At 46.3% G+C, this 24332-nt stretch overlaps 2 protein-coding genes across 2 annotated transcripts in view; both read right to left on the bottom strand.

The window, feature by feature from the left end:
- Nucleotides 1-18905, bottom strand: part of LOC140702935 (uncharacterized) — a 53905-nt gene extending 35000 nt beyond the window's left edge. Inside the window, exon 1 of the mRNA XM_072984868.2 lies at nt 18118-18905. Within this exon, the coding sequence (XP_072840969.2) occupies nt 18118-18875 (758 nt within the window). The 5' untranslated portion in view covers nt 18876-18905. The remainder of the gene's footprint in view (nt 1-18117) is intronic.
- Nucleotides 18906-18923: 18 nt separating this feature from the next.
- On the bottom strand, nt 18924-20189 carry LOC144585075 (uncharacterized). The gene has a single exon (XM_078382576.1). It carries the CDS (start codon nt 19859-19861, stop codon nt 19310-19312), a length of 552 nt encoding a protein of 183 aa, XP_078238702.1. The 5' UTR covers nt 19862-20189; the 3' UTR covers nt 18924-19309.
- Between the last annotated feature and the right edge of the window lie 4143 nt (nt 20190-24332).

Below are 24332 nucleotides of genomic sequence, written 5' to 3'. Positions count from 1 at the left end.
ATTATTTTATTTATTTATTTATTTATTTGCTTTGTACCCCGCCTATCTGGACCAATGGATCCACATCATCCTTCCCTCCCAGCCAACCCCTTGTCTTCTGCCCCTCCCGTCCAAGGCCCATTTATTTGAGCCCCCTCCTATCCCCCCACCTCCACTCCTGCCCCCTTGCAGCCTCCCTTCTCCCCTTCTCCACCCGCCTCAAAAAAAACCCCCAATTCCCACTTGGGGCTTTCATGGAACTTCCCCCAAGCTTTCCAACAAAAGGGGTTTCCTGGGGGGAGGGGTCACGGCTGGAGAAGGTTGTGTGGGGGAAGGGGAAAACAAGCAAAACGGGGGGGGGGAGAGACGAGCCTGAGGGGATTCTGCGAGAAAACACATATACACAAATGTTGTCGTCTAGTCATTTAGTCGTGTCCGACTCTTCGTGACCCCATGGACCAGAGCACGCCAGGCCCTCCTATCTTTCACTGCCTCCCGGAGTTGGGTCAAATGTTGGTCACTTCGACGGCACTGTCCAACCATCTCATCCTCTGTCGTCCCCTTCTCTCCTCTTGCCGTCACACTTTCCTGACATCAAGGACTTTTCCAAGGAGTCTTTTCTTCTCATGAGATGGCCAAAGTACTGGAGCCTCAGCTTAAGGATCTGTCCTTCCAGGGAGCACTCGGGGTTGATTTCCTTCAGAATGGATAGGTTTGTTCTCCTTGCAGTCCAGGGGACTCTCAAGAGCCTCCTCCAGCACCACAATTCAAAGGCATCAATTCTTCAGCGGTCAGCTTTCTTTATGGTCCAGCTCTCACTTCCATACATCACTACAGGGAAAACCATAGCTTTGACTATGCGGACTTTTGTTGGCAAGGTGATTGTGACAAACCCAGACCTACTGGGATCTGCCACACTTAACTAAGCTGCCACCAACCATTCCCTATAAGAAGTCACACAGACCAGGGATGGATTTTTAAACAAATAAAAGAACAAGGTTTATTTAAATACAACACACAGGGAAAATAAAATAATCAGGTGAATAAGATAAAGTAACGTGGCTTACTCTCATTCATACATGCATACAGTTTGGTTCACACAAAACCCTTAACTTGAAGCACAGACCCTGAACCTATCAGTTCTGGCTAACCAACAGACACCTGAACCTATCAGGTTGGTACTCTGACACACAGTAGTACCCTGTCTGACACACAGACTCCCACACCAGCTTCTTCTTCCCAGCTGCTGCTTCTTCACATCCCAGCGTCTCCCAAACTTCACCACACAGGCTTCACATATATATACAGTACAGCCCCTCCTCCTGATGTCCCGCCTTCCACTCCCCATAGGCTGGAACTTTCCCTCCAAACCCATGACAGACAGGTAACATCAGTGCTGTATGTAACACCTCCCCTCTTTATAAGTTGTTTTGTAGGGGGAAAGCTAAGGTGCTTTTCACCAAAAAAACAACCTGGATAAAACACACAAAAACAGTTATACATACAATATCATACTTACTTATACTTACACTCTAAGTTAACCATAGCAATTAGGCATTTAAACATTTACCATATACATTACATCAATTTACCTTTATTCATACAAACCAAGTTCAAAAAATAGGTACATTTAACTTTTTGTCATCAATATATATACATAGTCCATGTTCTTTCGCCGTCTTCAATCTTCAGGTCTTCTTGACAAGGCGTCAGCAACACAGTTCACTGACCCTCTGACCACTTTCACTTCAAAGTCATAGTCCTGTAGGTTTAAAGCCCACCTCATAAGTTTGCTATTGTGGGTTTTCATTGTCTTTAACCATTGCAGTGGTGAATGGTCAGTGCACAGAACAAAATGTCTTCCCCAGATGTAAGGCTTGGCCTTCTGGATCGCGTAGACTATGGCCAAACACTCCTTCTCCACGGTTGCCAAATGTCTCTCACCTTTTTGAAGTTTCCTACTCAGGTAGGACACTGGATGCTGGTCACCATTCTCATCCTCCTGGCACAGAACTGCTCCTACCCCGCTGTTAGACGCATCGGTGTAGACGATGAACTCCCGGTCGAAGTCTGGAGCGCGCAGCACTGGATAGTTGATGAGGGCCTGCTTCAACCTCTGGAACGCCGCCTCACAGTCGCTGGTCCACGGGATGCGGTCATCAGTCTTCTTCCTCGTCAGATCGGTCAGCGGAGCCGCAATCTCACTAAACCTCGGGATGAACTTTCTGTAGTAGCCCACCAACCCAAGAAATGATTTGACTTTTTTCTTGGTGTTGGGTCTAGGCCAATCACGAACAGCTTCTATTTTGGCCTCCAGGGGTTTTATCACTCCTCCCCCTACCATGTGACCCAAATATTTTGTTTCTGGGATACCCAGCTGCAGTTTGTTCCCTTTGCAAGGCCTAGGCCAAAGCACTTCCTCCCCTGGATTAAAGTGCCTCTCCCTGCCTTCCTGGTCATCCCAAGTTTTCTTTCTGACCTTTGGAGCTTGCAGGGTCTCTACTGCCAGCTCTAGATTTCTCTTTAGGTTTTTCCTTAAAGAGTCTATATATGTCACAACATCTTGTGGGTCATCCTGGGTGATCTGCTCCCAATTTTGTTTGATCAAATCAAGGGGCCCTTTCACCCTTCTCCCAAATAAAAGTTCAAATGGACTGAACCCGGTACTGGCTTGTGGCACTGATCGATAAGCAAACAAAAGGGATTGCAGCTTCTGGTCCCAATTGTTTGGATTCTCTGCCAAGTAAGCCCTAATCATGCGCATTAGAGTCCCATTGAACTTCTCAGTTAACCCATTACTTTCAGGATGATAGGCAGTGGTTTCCTTGTGCTTAATTCCACAGATTTGCCATAAGCGTTTCATGAGCTTTGATGTGAACGATGCGCCCAAATCTGTGATTTTTTCTGAGGCAAATCCCATCCTGGACATATACCCCACCAAGGCATCTGCCACTGTGTTAGTTTCAATGTTAGTCAAGGGTATGGCTTCAGGGTACCTTGTGGCATGGTCCACAATTGTGAGAATGAACCTGTTCCCCCTCTTTGTGGCCTTGGGCAAAGGTCCCACAATATCCACCCCTATGCATTTGAACGGAGTGTCAATCACAGGCAAAGGGCACAACTTTGCTTTGGTCCTGTCGCGGCTATTCCCCTGCCTTTGACACACATCACATTGTTTACAGAACTCCCTGATCTGCTCCCCTATGTCAGGCCAGTAAAAATTCTGTGTAATTCTCTGCTGTGTTTTGTTCACCCCTAAGTGTGCAGCAAACCTGTCAGAGTGCCCCCTTTGTAAGATCATGGGGCGATACTTTTCAGGTACCACCAGCTGACTTCTGATCCCATCTCCCCCTTTTGAGGTATTCCTCAGGGTCTCTCTATATAAAATCCCCTTTTTCTCCAGAAATCTCACTGGGGTTTCAGGTGTTAGCTGGGCGTCAGTCACCTGTTCAAAACACTTTTGGAGAGTGGCGTCTGCCTTTTGCTCTTGTCCAAATCTGCTGTCTGTGGTTAAGGTTTCCACCACAGCTTCTGAACTCCCCTCTGCTTCCGTCTCTGGCTCATCATCACCCCCTTGAACTGTCCCCGTGGTGGCTTGTGAACGTGTAATCACTAGCACCCGTTTCACATGTTCAGCCAGGTCATTTCCCACGAGCACGGCTGCTGGCAGAGTCGATGAAATCGCTAGCCGCCAAACTCCCCTCCAGCCTTGAAAGTTGACAGGTACCTCTGCGATTGGCAGTGAGATTACCTGCCCCTCAATCCCTGCCACCTTCATGCTCTCATTTGGGATTACATACTCCCTAGGAATAATATCTGGATGGCACAGGGTCACCTGAGAACAAGTGTCCCGCAGGCCCCGATACTGACGGTCAAGTACTCCTACGTCCACCCCTGCTGTCTCAAACAACTGAGAATCTGTTCTCACGAGCAAGCAGCGCCTGACCTCTACAAGAGGACCATTTTCCTCAGCCTGATCAGCAGATGTCACTGTTCCAGATTGAGTCGCCATGGCAACAGGCTCCCTCAGTGACAATGAGCCTTGCTCTTTCTGGACACAGAACACAGCTTTTGGCTTGGTTCCACTAGAATCCTGAGGCACAATTCCTTTTAGCTGCTTTAATTTCTCACACTCTGAGATTAGATGGCCCTTTCCCTGACAGAAATAACATTTTCTGGGGTATTTTGATTCTCTCTCATCTTGTTTTGGTTTTCCCTCCAAAATCTGAGGTCTTGGTTTCATGTCTGAGGGCTTCCCTTCACCATGGGCCCCTCCCCCTTGCTGGCTTTTCCCTGGTCCCTGAGAGTACTTGCTGTAGGTTTCTTTGGGTTTACCTACAGATTTCCCCTCACCCAAGGGCTTTCTTATTTGGGAAATAAAATCTGCGATCTCGGCTGCTTCTGCCACAGATTTTGGTTTCCTTTCCCTCACCTGGAATTTCAATTCCCCATGCAGGACTGAATAGAACTGTTCCAGCGCTATCAAATCTTTAAGCTGTTGAAAGGTCTCTGTCCCCTCCTGCGATAGCCATTTCTCAAGCAGCCTCACCAATTGGGCCCCCACTTGGGTAAAAGTCTGCTCTGGCTTTTTGGTGATTGACCTAAATCTTTGCCTCAGCTGTTCCGCATTTATCCCATGTCTTGCAAACACCAGTTTTTTAAACTCTGCAAAATCTTTCATCAGTTCCTCAGGCATCTCGGCATAGACCTCAGCCAGGCTACCACTGATTAAAGATCGCATGATGGTCATCTTCTCAGTTTCCCTCACTGAGAAGTCCACAAACGCTCTTTCCACTAAGGAAAAGAACACCTCAGGACAATCTCCCTTGTGGTATACAGGGAATTTCTTCAGGTCAGCTTTAGACAACTGGCCTCCCTCAGAATCCCTATTGTTATTATTATTCTGGTTCATCAGTTCCAATTTTCTTAATTCAAACGCCATTTTCTCTCTCTGCAATTCCAATTCCATTCTCTGTCTCTCTAATCTTTCTTCCTTTTCCATTCTCTCTCACTCTAATCTTTCCTCCATTTCCCTCACCCTCAGTTCATGCTGTTGGGCTATGAGCAATTTTCTGAGCTCTGGGTTCTGTTCTCCCGTGCTGTCACCCTGCACTGAGCTAAATTCCTCCTCAGAACCTTGGTCAACCTGGGGGTCTTTCACTTCACCCATTTCTGCCATTTGGCTTCGAGTCAAGGGCATAATCCCCCCTCAGAACAGGCTGCTTTAAAAAGTCAAGCCTCAAAATAAAACGACCACTTTTTTTCTCTTTTGCCTCAGAACCAGCTTTCTATAGATTGCTGCTGTTCTTCAGCACTTAACTTGCAACAGTAGCGAGTTTGCGTCTACCCCCCTCTGCTGGGCCTCTCAGCAGGCAGGCTAGATCACTGCTACTACACAGTTTTGCCTCAGCTTTTTTCCCGCCAAAACCAGGCGGCCTCAGAGCACCTTAATCTAGTCTCCCCAGTTGGCACGTTCTTCCACTAGCGCACCTCCCCCTGAGGTACACCTAGAAGATTACCTACGCGCCTCAGATTGTCCCTGACTAGACCCCCCTTGCTCTGGGCACACTTGCCAAGGCTTTGCTGTACCACTGGACAACAGGACCAGTCGTATCCCACACGCTGGACACCAATCAATGTGACAAACCCAGACCTACTGGGATCTGCCACACTTAACTAAGCTGCCACCAACCATTCCCTATAAGAAGTCACACAGACCAGGGATGGATTTTTAAACAAATAAAAGAACAAGGTTTATTTAAATACAACACACAGGGAAAATAAAATAATCAGGTGAATAAGATAAAGTAACGTGGCTTACTCTCATTCATACATGCATACAGTTTGGTTCACACAGAACCCTTAACTTGAAGCACAGACCCTGAACCTATCAGTTCTGGCTAACCAACAGACACCTGAACCTATCAGGTTGGTACTCTGACACACAGTAGTACCCTGTCTGACACACAGACTCCCACACCAGCTTCTTCTTCCCAGCTGCTGCTTCTTCACATCCCAGCGTCTCCCAAACTTCACCACACAGGCTTCACATATATATACAGTACAGCCCCTCCTCCTGATGTCCCGCCTTCCACTCCCCATAGGCTGGAACTTTCCCTCCAAACCCATGACAGACAGGTAACATCAGTGCTGTATGTAACAGTGATGTCTCTGCTTTTTGAGATGTTGTCAAGGTTTGTCATCGCTTTCCTCCCAAGAAGCAGACGTCTTCTAATTTCGTGGCTACTGTCTTCATCTGCAGTGATTATGGAGCCCAAGAAAATAAAATCTGTCACTGCCTCCATATCTTCCCCTTCTATTTCCCAAGAGGTGATGGGACCAGTGGCCATCATTGTGGTTTTTTTGATGTTGAGCTTCAGACCATTTTTTGCACTCTCCTCTTTCACCCTCATTACAAGGTTCCTTAATTCCCCCTCACTTTCTGCCATCAGAGTGGTATCATCTGCATATCGGAGGTTGTTGATATTTTTTCCGGCAATCTTAATTCCGGTTTGGGATTCCTCCAGTCCAGCCTTCCGCATGATGTATTCTGCATATAAGTTGAATAAGCTGGGGGACAATATACAGCCTTGTCGTACTCCTTTCCCAATTTTGAACCAATCAGTTGTTCCATATCCAGTTCTAACTGTTGCTTCCTGTCCCACATATAGGTTTCTCAGTAGGCAGATAAGGTGGTCAGGCACTCCCATTTCTTTAAGAACTTGCCATAGTTTGTTTTGGTCCACACAGTCAAAGGCTTTTGTGTAGTCAATGAAGCAGAAGTGGATATTTTTCTGGAACTCTCTGGCTTTCTCCATAATCCAGCGCACGTTAGCAATTTGGTCTCGAGTTCCTCTGCCTCTTCGGAATCCAGCTTGTACTTCTGGGAGTTCTCGGTCCACATACTGCTGAAGCCTACCTTGTAGGATTTTGAGCATAACCTTGCTAGCGTGTGAAATGAGTGCAATTGTACGGTAGTTGGAGCATTCTTTGGCACTGCCTTTCTTTGAGATTGGGATGTAGACTGATCTTTTCCAGTCCTCTGGCCACTGTTGAGTTTTCCAAATTTGCTGGCATATTGAATGTAGCACCTTAACAGCATCATCTTTTAAGATTTTATACACACAAACACACAGACACAAACAGAGGGCCCGGGTGCCTTGCTTGGAAGGGGGGCTCGGAGTATCGGGATCTTGGCCCTGCCCTGACTTCCCATCTCTCTTTCCACATGCACACACACATACACACAGAGAGAGAAGGGGAAGAGGAACGGAAAGGCCCCTCCTGGGACCCCCCCTCCCCGAGGAGTGTGGGGGGGAACGAGTGGGAACCTCTTTCTATGGACCCCCCCACTGCTCTTCCCCCTCCCTCCTCTCCCCCCCAAATGGCCCCACCTCCGTCCGATCCTGAAGCCGGAAAGAGGCAAGAAAGAAACAGGGAGGAGGGGCAGGGGGAGAAGGAGGGAGGGAGGGGCATGGCCTCCACTTCCGGTCCCGGTGGGGGGGAGAAGCAGCGCCGAAAGCAGCCCCTCCTCCCCCACTTTCGTAGCTCTACCTTCTTCCTCTCTTTCCGTTCCCCCCCCTCAGCCTTTCGCGTCCTGCTCATCGTCGTCGTCGTCATCATCATCATCATCATCGTCGGGTAATCGCTTAGTAAACAAACAGTCTTTAAGAGGACGGGGGTGGGGCGAGGCCAGCGGCGTGGGAAAGAAGGAACGGAGGGACGGAGGGACGGAGGGGGGAGGGAGGAGAGGAACCCCCCCCGCCCCTTCCCCCCCCTCGCGGCTCCTCCTCTCTTCCCATCCTGAGGGGCGGGGAAGGGGGGCTGCCTATGGGCCACACACACACACACACACACACACACACACACACACACACACACACACACACACACACACGAACGACTCCACTGCCCCCCCCGTGGATCAAAGTGGGGGAATGGGCGGGAGGAGCTATTGGGGGGGAGGAAACCGCTGCTGTTTTCCCGCCTTCCAGGCCAGGATCCACCCCCGCCGCCCCCCCTCGCCCCCCCCGGCTTCCTCCCTGAAGGGGGACAAGGAGGGAACCCAGGGCTGGGGGGTTCGGGGCAAGGGGCGCCTTGCTCTCTGGGATACCCTACCGGACACCACATCCTGTGGCAAGGAGTTCCACAGACTAACATGCTAAGTCAAGAAATATTTTCTCGGTTCTTACTCTAGCAGCACCCCATTGGAGTGGAGGTCCCCCCGCTGAGGGTTCTGATATTGCATGAGAGGGGAAAGAGCTTTCTGCTCTATCCATTTGATCCACCCCCCTTCATAATTTCATATATCTGAATCATGCCAGGCGCTCATCCAGAGGAGGTGCCCCCTCTGCCCCCCTCCTCTGGCTCCCTCCCTTCTGCCTCCCCTCCAGCTCCACCCTTGTCTTTTTTGAGGGGCAGCAACCAGAACTAGATGCCCCACGCTCGGGGGGGGGGTGGAGGCCTCGGTCCTCCTGGGTCTTCCCTTTCGCTGCTGCTCTTTCTCCTCCAGCGCCTCCGTTGACACGAAGCTTTCTGCTCGAGACTCCCAAGGATGATGGACATTAGACTTCGACTTCCTTTTAGAGCTCTTCTCACTGCTCTGGTTCTCTCAAGGCTTCTTCCCCACAGGGCCGCCCGGTTGACACGCCTTGCATGCGCACACCATATCACACTCAGGCACAAAGACAAACTTTGCACAAACATTTGCAGATCCTCACAACTGAAGCATCTCTTCCCCCCATCGTCCCTTTGACCTTTTTGCTTTGATCTCTTTGTCTATTATTTATTTAGCTTTTATACCGCCCACCTAGACGGATCTACTCTGCGCACGGTTTACAGTCCAAAAAAGGCAATAAAATTAAATCATCAATAAAAAGATCAAAACAAGCCAAAAACCAGAAGAAAAAAGCCTAAGCAGTGGCGGGACGGATTTAATACCCTTTCCCTTTATTGTGTTACCTGAAATGTAGCTGGACAAGTCCACTGATCTGCCCTCCTCTCCTGGGTCTCTCCCCTTTCTTTTGTCCCACTTCCTCCAGATTAAAACTTTTCCTTCCTCCCTTTCCTTCCTTTCTGCTCCCTGTCAAACCCCTGTGAGCTCTGATCCCTGGTCGCAAGATCCCCAGGTTCTGCCTTGGTTTTATTCTCAGCTGTGCTCTGTTATGAAACGGATATTTCACCTATTATTTTCACTCTGTTTCCGTATCACCTGGCAGGACAAAGTTCCAAATAAAGTAGTCCTAGAACGAGCTGGAATTTTCAGCATGTATACAATATTGAAACAGCGCCGTCTACGTTGGCTTGGGCACGTCGTGAGAATGCCTGATGGTCGGATTCCAAAAGATCTCCTGTATGGAGAATTAGTGCAGGGAAGCCGCCCCCGAGGGAGACCACAGCTGCATTACAAGGACATCTGCAAGCAGGATCTGAAGGCCTTAGGAATGGACCTCAACAGATGGGAAACCTTGACGTCTGAGCATTCAGCCTGGAGGCAGGCAGTGCAACATGGCCTCTCCCAATTTGAAGAGACACTTGTACAGCAGACTGAGGCAAAGAGGCAGTCCCGAAACAAGCAAAACCAGGGAGCTGGACAGGGGACAGATTGGATTTGTCTCCAGTGCGGAAGGGATTGTCACTCTCGAATTGGCCTTCTCAGCCACACGATATGCTGTTCCAAGTCCTCCATACAGAGCACGATACCATAGTCTCTCGAGACTGAAGGATGCCTATGATCTATGATCTTTCCGTATATCTGATGACGTGGGGATGTCCACAGGCTGGCTCTGGCCCTGATGCCGGCCAGAAGAAACAACAAAGGCTCCTTGGGCTGAGAAAAGCCAAGAAAGGCCTGAGCCAAGACGGGAAACTCCCATGACTTCGAGCAGCCGATCTCTCTAGGACAGGATCCGAGGGCTCAGCCGGGATTTATAACAATACTCATGGCAATGGAAGGGCCACAAGAACTCCCCCCCTCCTCCTTCTGCTGGCCTTGAGGCAGCCATGAGGGCCCTTCTTTTCTCATGATCTTCAGAGACAGAGCCCAACCCTTGGCTGGATCCCCAGTGAGAGGCCCTCCCCTTTCCTTTCCTTTCCCCACCAGGTCGCAAAGAGAAGAATCAGAATTATACAGATCCACTTCTGCTGCTGCTAAAAAAAAAACATGTGAAAAAGGGAGGGAGAGAGAGAGAAGTGAAGCCTGCCAATGACAGAAAATCTATTTCCAGCTTCTCAGAGTGTAGATATTCCCCATTGGTAGAAATGTGTGCCTCCAATGTGAACAAAAATAGCAGAGTCTACTCGCAAGTAAAACATAATGAATGGACTGTTTTAAATGACAAGTTGTATATCTTAGTTAAGAATACAACAACTTCATTTCTCAGTTCCTTAATAACCATTGGGTGGATGCCATCTGGGCCCGGTGACTTATTGATCTTTACTTTATCAATTAGGTTTTTAAAATCTTCTATTTTAATCTGATTCAATTCATTAGTCAGCAAAGGTTGTTTGGGCAGCGGAATCTGCCTAAAGTCTTCTGTTGTGAAGACAAATTCAAAGAACTCATTTAATTTCTCTGCAATCTCCAAGTCTCCCTTTACTTCCCCTTTCCGTCCCTCCTCATCCAGAGGGCCAATCACTTTTTATACCCCTATATATTGTATATTATATTTGTACAAAGCAAAGAAATAGAGAAAAATAATAGAAAAGGAAAAAACAGAGATCTGTTCAAGAAAAATGGAGATAAAAACAACATTTTGTGCAAAGATGGACACGATAAAGGACAAAAATGTACAAACCATGAGAAGAGGCAGGATATAAATCCCAGGTGTTAAAGGAAGACATGGTTAAAGAAACTGAAGGGAAAGATTGGAGTAAAATGCGGAATAACAGAATTATGAAACACAAATGTCCATAAGGGTTAAAGAAAATTGCTACAAAGTAAAATGGAGAGGGCATTTAATTTCGGTGGCATTGAATATATTAAATAATAATGCATCATCTCTGTGCTGAAGGTGTAAAATATTTACATATGTGGTAGGAAGGAAAGGATGCTGGTTTTAAAAGAGATTAGGCAAAATAACTTGATTGAATCCATGATTGCCTTATTGAATGTAGTTAATAATAACCAAAGGAAGAAAGAAGAAAAGGAATTAACTATTATATGGTGCGTATGGCAAGTTTAAAGCAATATGGAATATTTTTCAAGACTTTTTCTTTTGGAAAGGGAAGAGGGGTAGCCCAGGAGAATGATCCATGTGCTTTTGGAGAAAAACAGGGTGCTACTAAATGCAAAAATAACCATCATCGTAACCCTGACCTAGTCCCTAGGGGAAAGGTGGCAAGAGGTGGAGAAAGGTTGATGTGAGTAATGTGGGTTAATTACAGCTGATGGGATGGTGTGTATTGTAATTTGTATCCTCTCTTTATTTTCTCTTTGTGGTTTTCTTTTCAACAATGAAGAGGTCCATCAGATCCTATAATCTCTGTCTTCATGTATCATTCATCCCTTGATCTGACATTGGGATTCAAAACGGAAACATTCTCCCTCGATGTCCTCTCCTTATGACCAAAGACCATCCTCAAACTTTATTTCAATGATGTTTCTGCAAGAGAGTCAATAAGTGTTGGGGAAATGATGGACAAAGATCTTGGAAAATTTAAAAAAACTGTGGAAACCTTGGGAGAGTCATCCCCAATTCACATTTATGCACGTATGCATGTACAGTGGTGCCCCGCATAGCGACGTTAATCCGTTCCGGATTGTCGCTATCCGGAAACATCACAATGTGGGTGGAAAAACCCCACAGAAACGCATTAAACTTCGTTTGATGCGTTCCTATGAGGCCCAAACTCACCATTATGCGAAGATCCTCCATAGCACTGCCATTTTCGTACCCTCGGTAAGCGAGGAAATTGCGTGAAAATGGTTGCAGTGGCCATTTTGGAGCCGCCGATCAGCTGGCCGAAGATGGTGCCAGCACTGGGGCAGGAAGGTGGGGGAAGGTTCCCCCGCCCTCCTGAGCGCACGCCGGCTTTTTCGGCCAGCTGACCGGCCGGCACTTGGCCAGGAGGGCAGAGGAAGGCTCCTCCTCCCGAGCGCACCCCCGCTTTTTTGGCCGGTGCTCGGCCAGGAGGGCGGAGGAAGGCTCCTCCTCCCAAGTGCATCCTGGCTTTTTCAGCCGGCGCTTGGCCAGGAGAGCGGAGGAAGGCTCCTCCTTCCTCCTTCCGAGCGCACCCTCGCTTTTTTGGCTGGCTGACCGGCCGGCTCCCCCGCCCTCCTCCCCAGCGCCCGCTGGCATTTTCCCCCAGCTGGGGGCCTATGGGGCCCCATAGGGAACATCGCAATGCGATTGCAAAAGCGATCACAAAATCTTCTGCACTATGCAGATTGCCCGTTAAGCGAGGCACCACTGTATCTTTGCCAAGAAAACCCCATGAACAGAAACAAAGGGCTAAAAGATATGATGCTGGAAGATGGGCCCCTCAGGTCGGAAGGCGTCCAACATGCTACTGAGGAAGAGCGGAGGACAATTACAAGCAGCTTCAGAGGTAGTGAAGTGGTTGGGCCAAAGCCGAAAGGACGCTCAGCTGTGGACGTGCCTGGAAGTGAAAGGAATGTCCGATGCTGCAAAGAAAAATACAGTGGTGCCTCACTTGACAACAATAATCCGTTCCATTCAAATCGCTGTTAAGTGAAATCGTAGTCAAGCGAAATGAAAAAACCATTGAAATGAATTGAAAACCATTCAATGCGTTCCAATGGGCGAAATGCCTCGTCGGGCAGTGAAGATCCTCCATAGGGTGGCCATTTCCTGGTACCTGTTAAGCGAGGAATCCGTGCTAAAAAACAGCGGGAAGCCATTTTGCACAGCGGGGAGCCATTTTGACAGCCGCCGATTAGCTATTCCAAAACCATTGTTGTGAAAAATCGGTTCCCGAAGCAGGGAACTGATCATCGTGAAGCGAATTTTCCCCATAGGAACATCATTTTACAATCACAATACTGATCGCAAAAAAAAACATCATAAAGCGGATTCATCATTTAACGAGGTAATCGGTAAGCGAGGCACCACTGTACTGCATAGGAACCTAGAATGTAAGATCTATGAACCTTGGGAAGCTGGATGTAGTCAAACAGGAGATGGCAGGAATAAACATTGACATGCTGGGCATCAGTGAAATAAGTGGATGGGAATGGGCAAATTCACTTCAGATAGTTATCATATCTACTGTACTATTGTGGGCAAGAATCCCGTAGAAGAAATGGGAGTAGCCCTCATAGTCAACAAGACTGGGCAAAGCTCTACTGGGATATAATCTCAAAAGTGATAGAATGATTTCAATACAAATCCAAGGCAGACGTTTCAACATCACAGTAATCCAAGTTTATGCACCAACCACCAATACTGAAGAGGCTGAAATTGACCAATCCTATGAAGACTTACAACACTTTCTATAATTGTCACCAATGAAAGATGTTCTTCTCATTCCAGGGGATTGGAATGCTAAAGTAGGGAGCCAAGAGATAAAAGGAACAACAGGGAAGTTTGGCCTTGGAGTCCAGAACGAAGCAGGGCAAAGGCTAATAGAGTTTCATCAAGACAACAAGCTGGTCATCACAAACATTGTTTTCCAACAACACAAGTGGTGCCTCTACACATGGAAATCACTAGATGGGCAATACTGTAATCAGATTCATTATATTCTCTGCAGCCAAAGATGGAGAAGCTCTATACAGTCAGCAAAAACAAGACCTGGAGCCAATTGTGACTCTGATTATCAGCTTCTTATAGCAAAATTCAAGCTTAAACTTAAGAAAGTAGGAAAAACCATGGGCTTAGTCAGGTATAATCAAAACCAGAGGTCTTCAACCTTTTTCATACTCCAGACTGGCTGAGCCTCTGAGGGAGGTGCTCATGCTTTCTGACGCATGCGCAAAGAGGTTGTTGAGTGTGCACGCCTCTGGCCTCTTCTCCCAATGCTTCGTACATGCGCAGGAGTGCCTGCCCACCCTGCATGCAGGAGCATACGTGAAGGGGTGAGGGAGCACGTGCCAGCGGTGGCGGAAGCCTGGGAGTCTGGGCATGGCTGGGGGGCTCCCTTGGCCACTCACCTCTTGATGGGCTCCAACGAGGCCGGGGGCCCTCCTCCCTGCTCTCTGTGGTGGGAAATTCAAATGGCAAGGAGCAACGAGGACCCACGCAGCCGCCCTGGGGAGCAGCCACTGGTGCCGGTTCAGCGGTGCTTTAATTCAAGCCAAAGAGAACAGCAAATCCATTACCAACCCATTGTTCTTCATTTTGGTACTGAAGAAATAAGCAAACAAAAGTGGGGGAAGAAGCTATTTAGGGCAGATATCTGAGTGCATACCCTTAGGGGGGGGGAAAAGACAATGTAAGGTGACAAGAAAGAGCAGGAGGATTAGTAGCACATGGGGGGGGTTGCTGTAATTCTGTAGGGAAAACTACAAATTCTGGCACCTTCAGAAGGAAGGAAGGAAGGTAAGTCCAACGAGCGTGGGTGTTTAGATGATAAATGGAGGGGGATGTTGAGGCAGGCGGGAGATGCTGGAAAACGACCGGGATGAGGAGGAGATGAGGTTCAAAGTCCACCAGGAAGAAGGGGGTGAAGAGAAACGGGGAAAAGACCCATAGATGTAAAGACGAGAAGGGAATTAAGCGACATGTGAATAATTCCCAACTCCCTCCTCAGCTTGGACATCACGGAAACTTTCACCAAGGCTTGGAAGGAGAAAAATGGAACAACAAATAAAAAAGACATGGACCATGAAGGGGGAATGGGGACTTTCAGGCTTCCTCCCCCTCCCCTCCTCCCCAGGGATCTAGGCGTGGCTTTGAGCCCACTCATCTCCCTCCAGTTGCCCCCCCCCCGCTGAGAGAGAGACATGCTCTCCATTCGTACCCAGTGCTGCCCTTGTGAGGGTGGTGGAGAGCAGATTCCTAGAGAGCCCCTTCACCTCCACTCACCCTATTTTGCCTGATGACAACTCTTCCCTCCCTCCTGTCAAGTGGCGCCCATTCCCCACCCTCCTGACTTGTGTTGACAGAGCCCGCCTGACAGCTTGGCAATGCCTCACCTCATCCCTGGATCCTCATGCCTCCTTCAGGAAGGGGGCCCTGGGAAGGCTGGCAGATTCAGGGGAAAAGGAGGGCTGCTGAGGGTGGCTAGGAGTGTCCACCCCAGCCTTGTTGGAGCCCACCGAGAGGCGAGCAGCCACAGCACCCGGCCATGCTCAGCCTCTCAGCTCTGGGCCACCCCTGTTACTATCACAACCACCATGCCGCAAAGACAGACCTCCCGGTCCCCCCGCACTCCCTCCCCTCCCCATAGCTGCTTTGCGTGTGTATTTGTGAAGGACTGCTCATGCTGGTGCTGGCATGTGTGTATACACAAAGCAGCTGTGGGGAGGAGACTGCATGCAGGGGAGGAGGTCTTTCTTCAGGGCCCGATCCGGCTCAGGCAGACCGGAGGTTGATTACCTCTGATCTAAACCAAATCCCTTACGAATACACAGTGGAAGTAAAGAACAGATTTAAGGAACTTGATTTGGTGGACAGAGTTCCTGAAGAACTATGGATGAAGGCTCGTAACATTGTACAGGAGGCAATAACAAAAACCATCCCAAAGTAAAGAAAATACAAGAAAGCAAAGTGGCTGTTGAACCAGGCCTTACAAATAGCACAGAAGAAAAACAAAATGCAAAGGAGATAGAGAAAGTTACAGAAAACTGAACACAGACTTCCAAAGAATAGGAAGGAGAGACAAGAAGGCCTTCTTAAATGAAGAGTGCAAAGAAATAGAGGAAAATAATATTTATTTATTTATTTATTTGATTTATGCCCCGTCCATCTGGTCTAAAATAGAAAAGGAAAAAACAGAGATCTGTTCAAGAGAATTGTTGATATTAAAGGAACATTTTGTGCAAAGATGGACATGATAAAGGACAAAAATGGGACTGTAGCACCCGAACTCCGGGTCAAGAAGTGCTGATAGGAGTGCCGTCTCACCCCAAGGCGACTGTAGGCACGCAGACAGCTCCTCGTCTTTTCCCTTCCAAGTTGATACATCAAGCTGTGGACACTACTGACTTGGAAAAGGGACTGAAAGGGTTATCTGTGACGACCCAGACACCACGGGTTTTGGCGGGAAAGGAGGAGGGGGAAGGGCAGTAGCGGAGGCAGGAGCAGGGGAGTTGGTTGGTACTCGGGACATCATCCTGGGTGGATGGGAGTTCGTGTGGATGCGGGACCCATGGACTGGGAAGTGGGAACAGGTCCGAGTGCCTAAGGAAGAGGCAGAAAACCGAAGGAAGAGGGGACTGCCTCAATGCCCGTTGTACTGGGGAGAGACCGAGACCCGAGAGTGGCAGCGTAAGCTGAGGGAAGAGAAGGAGGCTGTGGAGAGGGAACGTGAGGCAAAAAGGGCATGGCATATGGAGGAGTTGAGAAAGCTGGGGTGCTTCCTGGGCCCTGGGACACCCAGCTTGGTGAAGGATCCCCATTCTGGGGATGGAGTGGGGATGAGGAGACCACCCCTCTGTTAATCCCCGATCCTGAAGATGGGGTACCCCAAAACCCCAAAAGGGTTCAGGCTGGTCCATGGGCCCCGAAGTCATCTAACCCTTTTGGAAATGAAGATTGGTTGCCCCTGTTGGAGCTGTTACTCCCTCAGTTTGTTCCCAGTTTGTTGGACATTTCTCTACCTATCCCTCCGTTAATAAATGAAGCCGATTTGTTGATTTGAAAACGTCTCATGATTTATTGGAAATGGGGGAGGCGAAGACTAGCGAACCCTCACAGGAACAGACCTAGCAGAAGCAGAAGATATCAAGAGATGGCAAGAAGGAATTATATCAGAAAGATCTGGATGTCCCAGACAACCCAGATAGTGTGGTTGCTGACCTTGAGCCGGACATCCTGGAGAGTGAAGTCAAGTGGGGCTTACAAAGCATGGCTAACAACAAGGTCAGTGGAGGTAGTGGCATTCCAATGGAACTATTTAAAATCTTAAAAGATGATGCTGTTAAGGTACTACATTCAACATGCCAGTTAGTTTGGAAAACTCAACAGTGGCCAGAGGACTGGAAAAGATCAGTCTATATCCAAATCCCAAAGAAGGGCAGTGCCAAAGAATGCTCCAACTAATGTATAACTGCACTCATTTCACACGCTACCAAGGTTATGCTCAAAATCCTCCAAGGTAGGCTTCAGAGTATGTGGACCAAGAACTCCCAGAAGTACAAGCTGAATTTCAAAGTGGAAGAGGAACTACAGACCAAATTGCCAGCATGCGCTGTATTATAGAGAAAGCCAGAGAATTCCAGAAATACATCTACTTCTGCTTCAGACTACGCAAAAGCCTTTGACTGTGTAGGCCACAACAAACTTTGGCAAAGTTTAAGCTCTACTTAAAGAAAGTAGAGCGCCTGACCACCTTATCTATCTCCTGAGAAACCAATACGTGGGACAGGAAGCAGCAGTCAGAACTGGATATGGAAACACTGATTGGTTCAAAATTGGGAAAGGAGGACGACAAGGCTGTATATTTTGCCCCTGCTTATTCAACTTACATGCAGAATACATCATGCGAAAGGCCAGACTGGAGGAATCCCAAACCAGAATCAAGATTGCAGGAAGAAATATCAACCTCAGATATGCAGATGATCCCACTCTGATGGCAGAAAGAATCTCTTAATGAGGGTGAAAGGGAGAGCGCCAAACACAGTCTGAAGCTCATCATAAAAAAAAAAAAACTAAGATCGTGGCCACTAGGCCCATCACCTCCTGGGAAATAGAACGGCATGGAGGCAGTGACAAAGTGTTCTTTCTTGGGCTCCATGATCGCTGCAGATGGTGACAGCAGCCAAAAAAATTAAAACATCTGCTTCTTCAGAGGAAAGCAATTATAAACCTAGACAGCATCTTAAAAAGCAGATACATCAACTTGCCGACAAAGGTCCGCATAGTCAAAGCTATGGTTTTTCCAGTAGTGATGTATTTAAGCGAGAGCTGGACCATAAAGAAAGCTGACAAAGCATTGATGCTTTTGAACTGTGGTGCTGGAGGAGGTAGCTATCCATTCTAAAGGAAATCAACCCTCAGTGCTCACTGGAAGGACAGATCCTGAAGCTCCCCAGTGTGGGTCCTTTGATGTAACCTAAGATGACCATTCTGACTAAAGCTCTTTCCACATTCCATGCATTTATGTGGTTTCTCCCCAGTGTGGGTCCTTTGATGTAACCTAAGATGACCATTCTGACTAAAGCTCTTTCCACATTCCATGCATTTATGTGGTTTCTCCCCAGTGTGCGTCCTTTGATGTAACCTAAGATGACCATTCTGACTAAAGCTCTTTCCACATTCCATGCATTTATGTGGTTTCTCCGCAGTGTGCGTCCTTTGATGTAACCTAAGCTTAGAACTCTGAGTAAAGCTCTTTCCACATTCCATGCATTTATATGATTTCTCCCCAGTGTGGGTCCTTTGATGTCCCCTAAGCTGACCATTCTGACTAAAGCTCTTTCCACATTCCATGCATTTATGTGGTTTCTCCCCAGTGTGGGTCCTTTGATGTAACCTAAGCTTAGAACTCTGAGTAAAGCTCTTTCCACATATCATGCATTTATGTGGTTTCTCCCCAGTGTGGGTCCTTTGATGTAATCTAAGGGCATCACTGCGACTAAAGCTCTTTCCACCTTCCATGCATTTATGTGGTTTCTCTCCAGTATGGGTCCTTTGATGTACCCTAAGCTGACTACTCTGACTAAAGCTCTTTCCACATTCCATGCATTTATGTGGTTTCTCCCCAGTATGGGTCCTGCTTCTTGGGAGGAAAGCAATGACAAACCTTGACAGCATCTTAAAAAGCAGAGACATCACCTTGCCAACAAAAGTCTGAATAGTCAAAGCTATGGTTTTTCCTGTAGTGTTGTATGGAAGTGAGAGCTGGACCATAAAGAAAGCTGACCGCTGAAGAATTGATGCCTTTGAATTGTGGTGCTGGAGAAGACTCTTGAGAGTTCCCTGGACTGCAGAGAGAACAAACCTATCAATTCTAAAGGAAATCAACCCCGAGTGCTCATTGGAAGGACAGATCCTGAAGCTGAGGCTCCAGTACTTTGGCCATCGCATGAGAAGAGAAGACTCCTTGGAAAAGACTTTGATGCTGGGAAAGTGTGAAGGCAAGAGGAGAAGGGGACGACCGAGGATGAGATGGTTGGACAGTGTCATCGAAGCAACCAACATGAATTTGACACAACTCCGGGAGGCGGTGGAGGATAGGAGGGCGTGGCGTGCTCTGGTCCATGGGGTCACGAAGAGTCGGACACGACTAAACGACTGAACAAACAAACATGGGTCCTTTGATGTACCCTAAGCTGACCACTGTGACTAAAGCTCTTTCCACATTCCATGCATTTATGTGGTTTCTCCCCAGTGTGGGTCCTTTGATGTGACCTAAATTCACCATTCTGACTAAAGCTCTTTCCACATTCCATGCATTTATGTGGTTTTTCCCCAGTGTGAATTCTTTGATGAGAACTCAGGGCTTCGCTCCGACTGAAGCTCTTTCCACATTCCATGCATTTGTACGGTTTCTCCCCAGTGTCACTTCTTTGATGTGACCTAAGATTATCACTGCGACTAAAGCTCTTTCCACACTCCATGCATTCATGTGGTTTCTCCCAAGTGTGAGTCCTTTGATTCAACCTAAGGTCACCACTGTGACTTTGATATGACCTAATATGACCATTTTCACTGACGCTTTTTCCACATGCCATGCATTTATACAGTTTCTTCCCTGTGTGAGTTCTTCGATGTGAACACAGATTTCTTCTCCCGCTGAAACTCTTTTCACATTCCATAATTTTTATGATTTCTCCCCAGGGTGAGTTCTTTAAACAGAAATAGCGGCACTGGTCTGAAGCTGTCTCCACACTTTAGCCGTTTAAGCCATTTCTCCTTTAGCTCGTGGGTTTTTCTAAGCTTTTCTTTCCGGCTTCACACTTGACTCTTTTCAGGGCCAGAAGAAGTGGCTCTGTATAATTCTGGCCATCATGTTTGTTACCTGATAGCGAAAAAAGAAGATATCTTGAGAATGTAGCACAGAGCAGAATCTAACTGGAGGTTAAACCAAAGAGTTTGCTCTGTCTTTGACTCCTTTGAAAGGCATATGTCTTCTGAAGGTTTTACTGGCAACATTTGAAAAATTAGCCATATTGTGAAAACAGCATGGACTCCCCTTGCCTGAATTGATACTTCCAAAGGGACAGGGATGGGGAAATATAGTTCATTAATATGAACCAGTATCTGAAATAATAGTAATCATGGGTCATCAAGTCAATTCTGACTGATGGCAAACCTTTTTGGGGGGTTTCTAGGTAGAGAATACTCAAAAGTCATTCCCCATTCCCTGCTTCTGGGACCCTGGAATTTCCCACACAGGCTGACCTTACCTGTGGAAGACACAGCGGGGAACCTCTGGTTCTGCAACCAGATATTTAAACCACTGACCTATCCAGCCAGCTTCTCAGAAATACAAGGAGAGGGTTTTATTAGAATTGAGGTTTTACAGGAAAAGTTCCATGGTTTACTTGCAAATTTCCTCCACTGTACAGTACTTAATTTAAAGGCTCTGGAAGTTCATAAATGTATTGAAAATGGTGAACCCATGAAAGGAGAAAGGGAAGGAAGAGTTTGATAACCTGGATTACTAAAAGGCCACTGTTGGCTCGCATTTAGCTTGCTATCTACAACAATTCCCAGATCCCTCTCACTCGTAGTTTTGCTGAGCCAAGTATCCCCCATCTTGTAACTCTGCAATTGGTTTCTTTTTCCAAGGTGCAGGACTTTGCACTTAACCATGGCCAGGTAGGATCTTGCCAAAAAGAAGGGGAAAATATTATTAAATATAGTGGTGAGGGTTTATGGGTTAGGGTTTTTTTTAAGGAAAATAGTTAAAGTTTGAGGATATGTTACTATTGGGTGTTGCTTTGCTGGGGCATGCTGTCACAGTACGGGACCAAACGGAGATGTGATGCTAAAATGGAATGATTTAAAGTCTTGATAAATAAAGATAAATGTTAATGGATGAAGAAGAAGATAAGTTAAACCCTACCAAGGATGGAAGATATATTACATTATATAATAATATATGATATATATGAAAGAAGTGGTGCCCTGCATAGCGACGATAATCCGTTCCAAAAAAATCATCGCTATCCGGATTCGTCACTGTGCAGGGCAAAAAAAAACCCATAGGAATGCATTAAAACATGTTTAATGCTTTCCTTTGGGGGAAAAACTCACCGCTATGCGGAAATCCTCCATACAGCCGCCATTTTCGCCGCCCGATATGAGAGGAAACCACGCGAAAACGCTGCGGGTGGCCATTTTGTTTACCCGGTGGCCATTTTGGAACCGCCAATCAGCTGTTTTCTAAACATCGCAATGCGAAATGCTTACCAATCATCGCAATGCAATGTTTTGCCATTTAAAACATTGCAATGTGATCGCTTTTGCGATCGCAATATCCACATCGCTATGTGGATTCGTCGTTAAACCGGGCACTTGTTAAGCAAGGCACCACTATATACTATTACCACCCCTTCATGGATTGCTGCCTTGTTGTGGGGAAGGGGCTTGAGTAACTCAGAGAAGCTATGGGCTATGCCGTGCAGGTACACCCAAGACAGACAGGTCATAGTGGAGAGTTCTGATTAAACACAATCCATCTGGAGTATGAACTGGCAAGTCACTCCGTTATCTTTGCCAAGAATACCCATGAACAGAAACAAAAGGCTAAAAAATATGATGCTGGAAGATGGGCCCCTCAGGTTGGAAGGCGTCCAACATGTTACTGAGGAAGAGCAGAGGACAAGTACAGGTAGCTCCAGAGCAAATGAAGTGGTTGGGCCAAAGCCAAAAGAATGCTCAGCTGCAGACACGCCTGGAAGTAAAAGGAATGTCCGATGCTGCAAAGAAAAATACTGCATAGGAACCTGGAATTTAAGATCTATAAATCTTGGGAACGTTGATGTGGTCAAATAGGAGATGACAAGAATAAACACTGACATCCTGGGTGTCAGTGAACTAAAATGGACAGGAATGGGCGAATTCAATTCAGATGATTATCATATCTATTATTATGGGTGTCATGAATTTGATTATGAAAATAGAATAGAATTGTATTTCATAGGATTTAGTTCAGAGCTGCAACGAAAAAGCTAGAAATCTGCTTATGCCCAGGTGCTAATTAGAGAGAAAATGTACAAGGTCAGTTCTTCTCCAGCTAAAGAAAAAAAAAAGTTAAGAAGAGCAAGCTGACCTTATCTTATCTCAACTCCTCGATGGACAAGGACATAGCTTCTTAATTTAAGGAAGATGGGCGAAGAAGAAAGGAGAAGGACGGAGAAGAGAGACGGGGGAAGAGTTTGCTTTCACGACAGCCATAGACGACACATGGAGAGAGATGCGTCTGGCAGAACTTTAATCAGAAGACTGCGTAAGAATGCTTATTTAAGATCTAGATAGTCATTTTATTGTTTTCACTTTATAGAGGAAATGACTGGTGGCTAAGGCTGGGGGTTATTTTGGAAATACTAAGTGACGTTAAAATAAGATTGTTGAAATGGTATGTTTTGTAATAAAATATAAAAAGACAAATTGTCTGTAAGCTGTCTCCTTGTATAGACCAAGCTACTATAGTAAATTGGATATTTTTGACTAAGATTGTTTTGATCTGGCCACATTACCATATTACCAAAAGAGGGTCCTAAAGTAAAAAGAGGAAGAGCAGACCTTCCAGATTGTTTGTTTAAAATCGAGACAGACTTGGGTGAAGGAGTGAGAAGTCGCCTAGGGCAGAATTACAGGACCCGGTTTTGCTAGCATTAGGGACTAATCATTCTGAATCCCTCTCTGGCTCGTGTAAAGGCAGTTCTAAGGAACGCTTTCCTCTATAAAGTGAAAACAATAAAATGACTATCTAGATCTTAAATAAGCATTCTTACGCAGTCTTCTGATTAAAGTTCTGCCAGACGCATCTCTCTCCATGTGTCGTCTATGGCTGTCGTGAAAGCAAACTCTTCCCCCGTCTCTCTTCTCCGTCCTTCTCCTTTCTTCTTCGCCCATCTTCCTTAAATTAAGAAGCTATGTCCTTGTCCATCGAGGAGTTGAGATAAGATAAGGTCAGCTTGCTCTTCTTAACTTTTTTTTTTCTTTAGCTGGAGAAGAACTGACCTTGTACATTTTCTCTCTAATTAGCACCTGGGCATAAGCAGATTTCTAGCTTTTTCGTTGCAGCTCTGAACTAAATCCTATGAAATACAATTCTATTCTATTTTCATAATCAAATTCATGACACGCCCCCCCTTAAAGATACAAAATACAGGACTATTAAAGTTCTTATTTTTATACTTACTTAACATTTGATTATGAAAGGTTAACAAGACTATATGTGAACTTACAATTATCTTAACCAAGTATTAAGCTTATCAAAGTAATGTCTCTTTACTCATAGCTAAGTACATCTCTATGAAAAATACAGAAAAGAAAAGTTAATTAATTTTAACCATAAATTCAAGGTAACCATATTATATCATACCATTTTTCAACGATCTGTTACATTACGTTCGATTTTTCTCCCCACATTGTTACAATTAGAATTGTTTGCAGATCTGTTTCTATACATTTTTAAACTATTTACATGATACATAACTGGTTTCTTGGATGAATTTAACATTTTCACAAGATAATTCACATTTCCCACTTTTTGTATGATTTCCCCTGGACCTTCCCAAACTACTTCCAATTTTGAAGGTCTGAGCGGGTTTAGTACAAGTACCATATCACCCACTGCAAACTCTCGGTGACGGGCCTTCTTGTCATGATAGTATTTTTGTTTTGTACAATCAGTCCATTTCCCTGTTCTTTGACAGTAATCACAGGTACTAACGTAGTCCTTGATGGTTTTAGAAATTCCGGGCCAATAAAAATGTTGTGAAATCCGGCTTAACGTTTTTTGGATTCCAAGATGTCTGCTACTTGGACTATCATGAGCCATTTGTAGAATTTTTTCCCTGTACTCTCTTGGAATGACTAGTTGTTGTACTGGTTCCGCCTGTTCATTTGATTTGGGAAAATATTCTCGGTACAATAGTCCATTTTGTCCCCACAAAAAGGTTACTTTTTGTTGTACCGGTTGTACCGCGTAACTGTCGGCTTGAGACCTCAAAGAATCCAATGTAGGGTCTTCCATCTGTTTTCGTTTGAATTCCTCTGATCCCATTGGTACTAGTAAATCCTCTGGTTCAGTTTTTATCTCAGTTGTACTAT

This window comes from Pogona vitticeps, chromosome Z (genome assembly GCF_051106095.1).
Source record: "Pogona vitticeps strain Pit_001003342236 chromosome Z, PviZW2.1, whole genome shotgun sequence".
Lineage (NCBI taxonomy): Eukaryota > Metazoa > Chordata > Lepidosauria > Squamata > Agamidae > Pogona > Pogona vitticeps.
Note: the sequence above shows the minus strand (reverse complement) of the source record. Positions and strands in the feature narration are given on the sequence as shown.

Excerpts from the sequence above, each read along its gene's own strand:
- LOC144585075 (XM_078382576.1), bottom strand. The coding sequence starts at position 19,861 with ATGGAATGTGAAAAGAGTTTCAGCGGGAGAAGAAATCTGTGTTCACAT.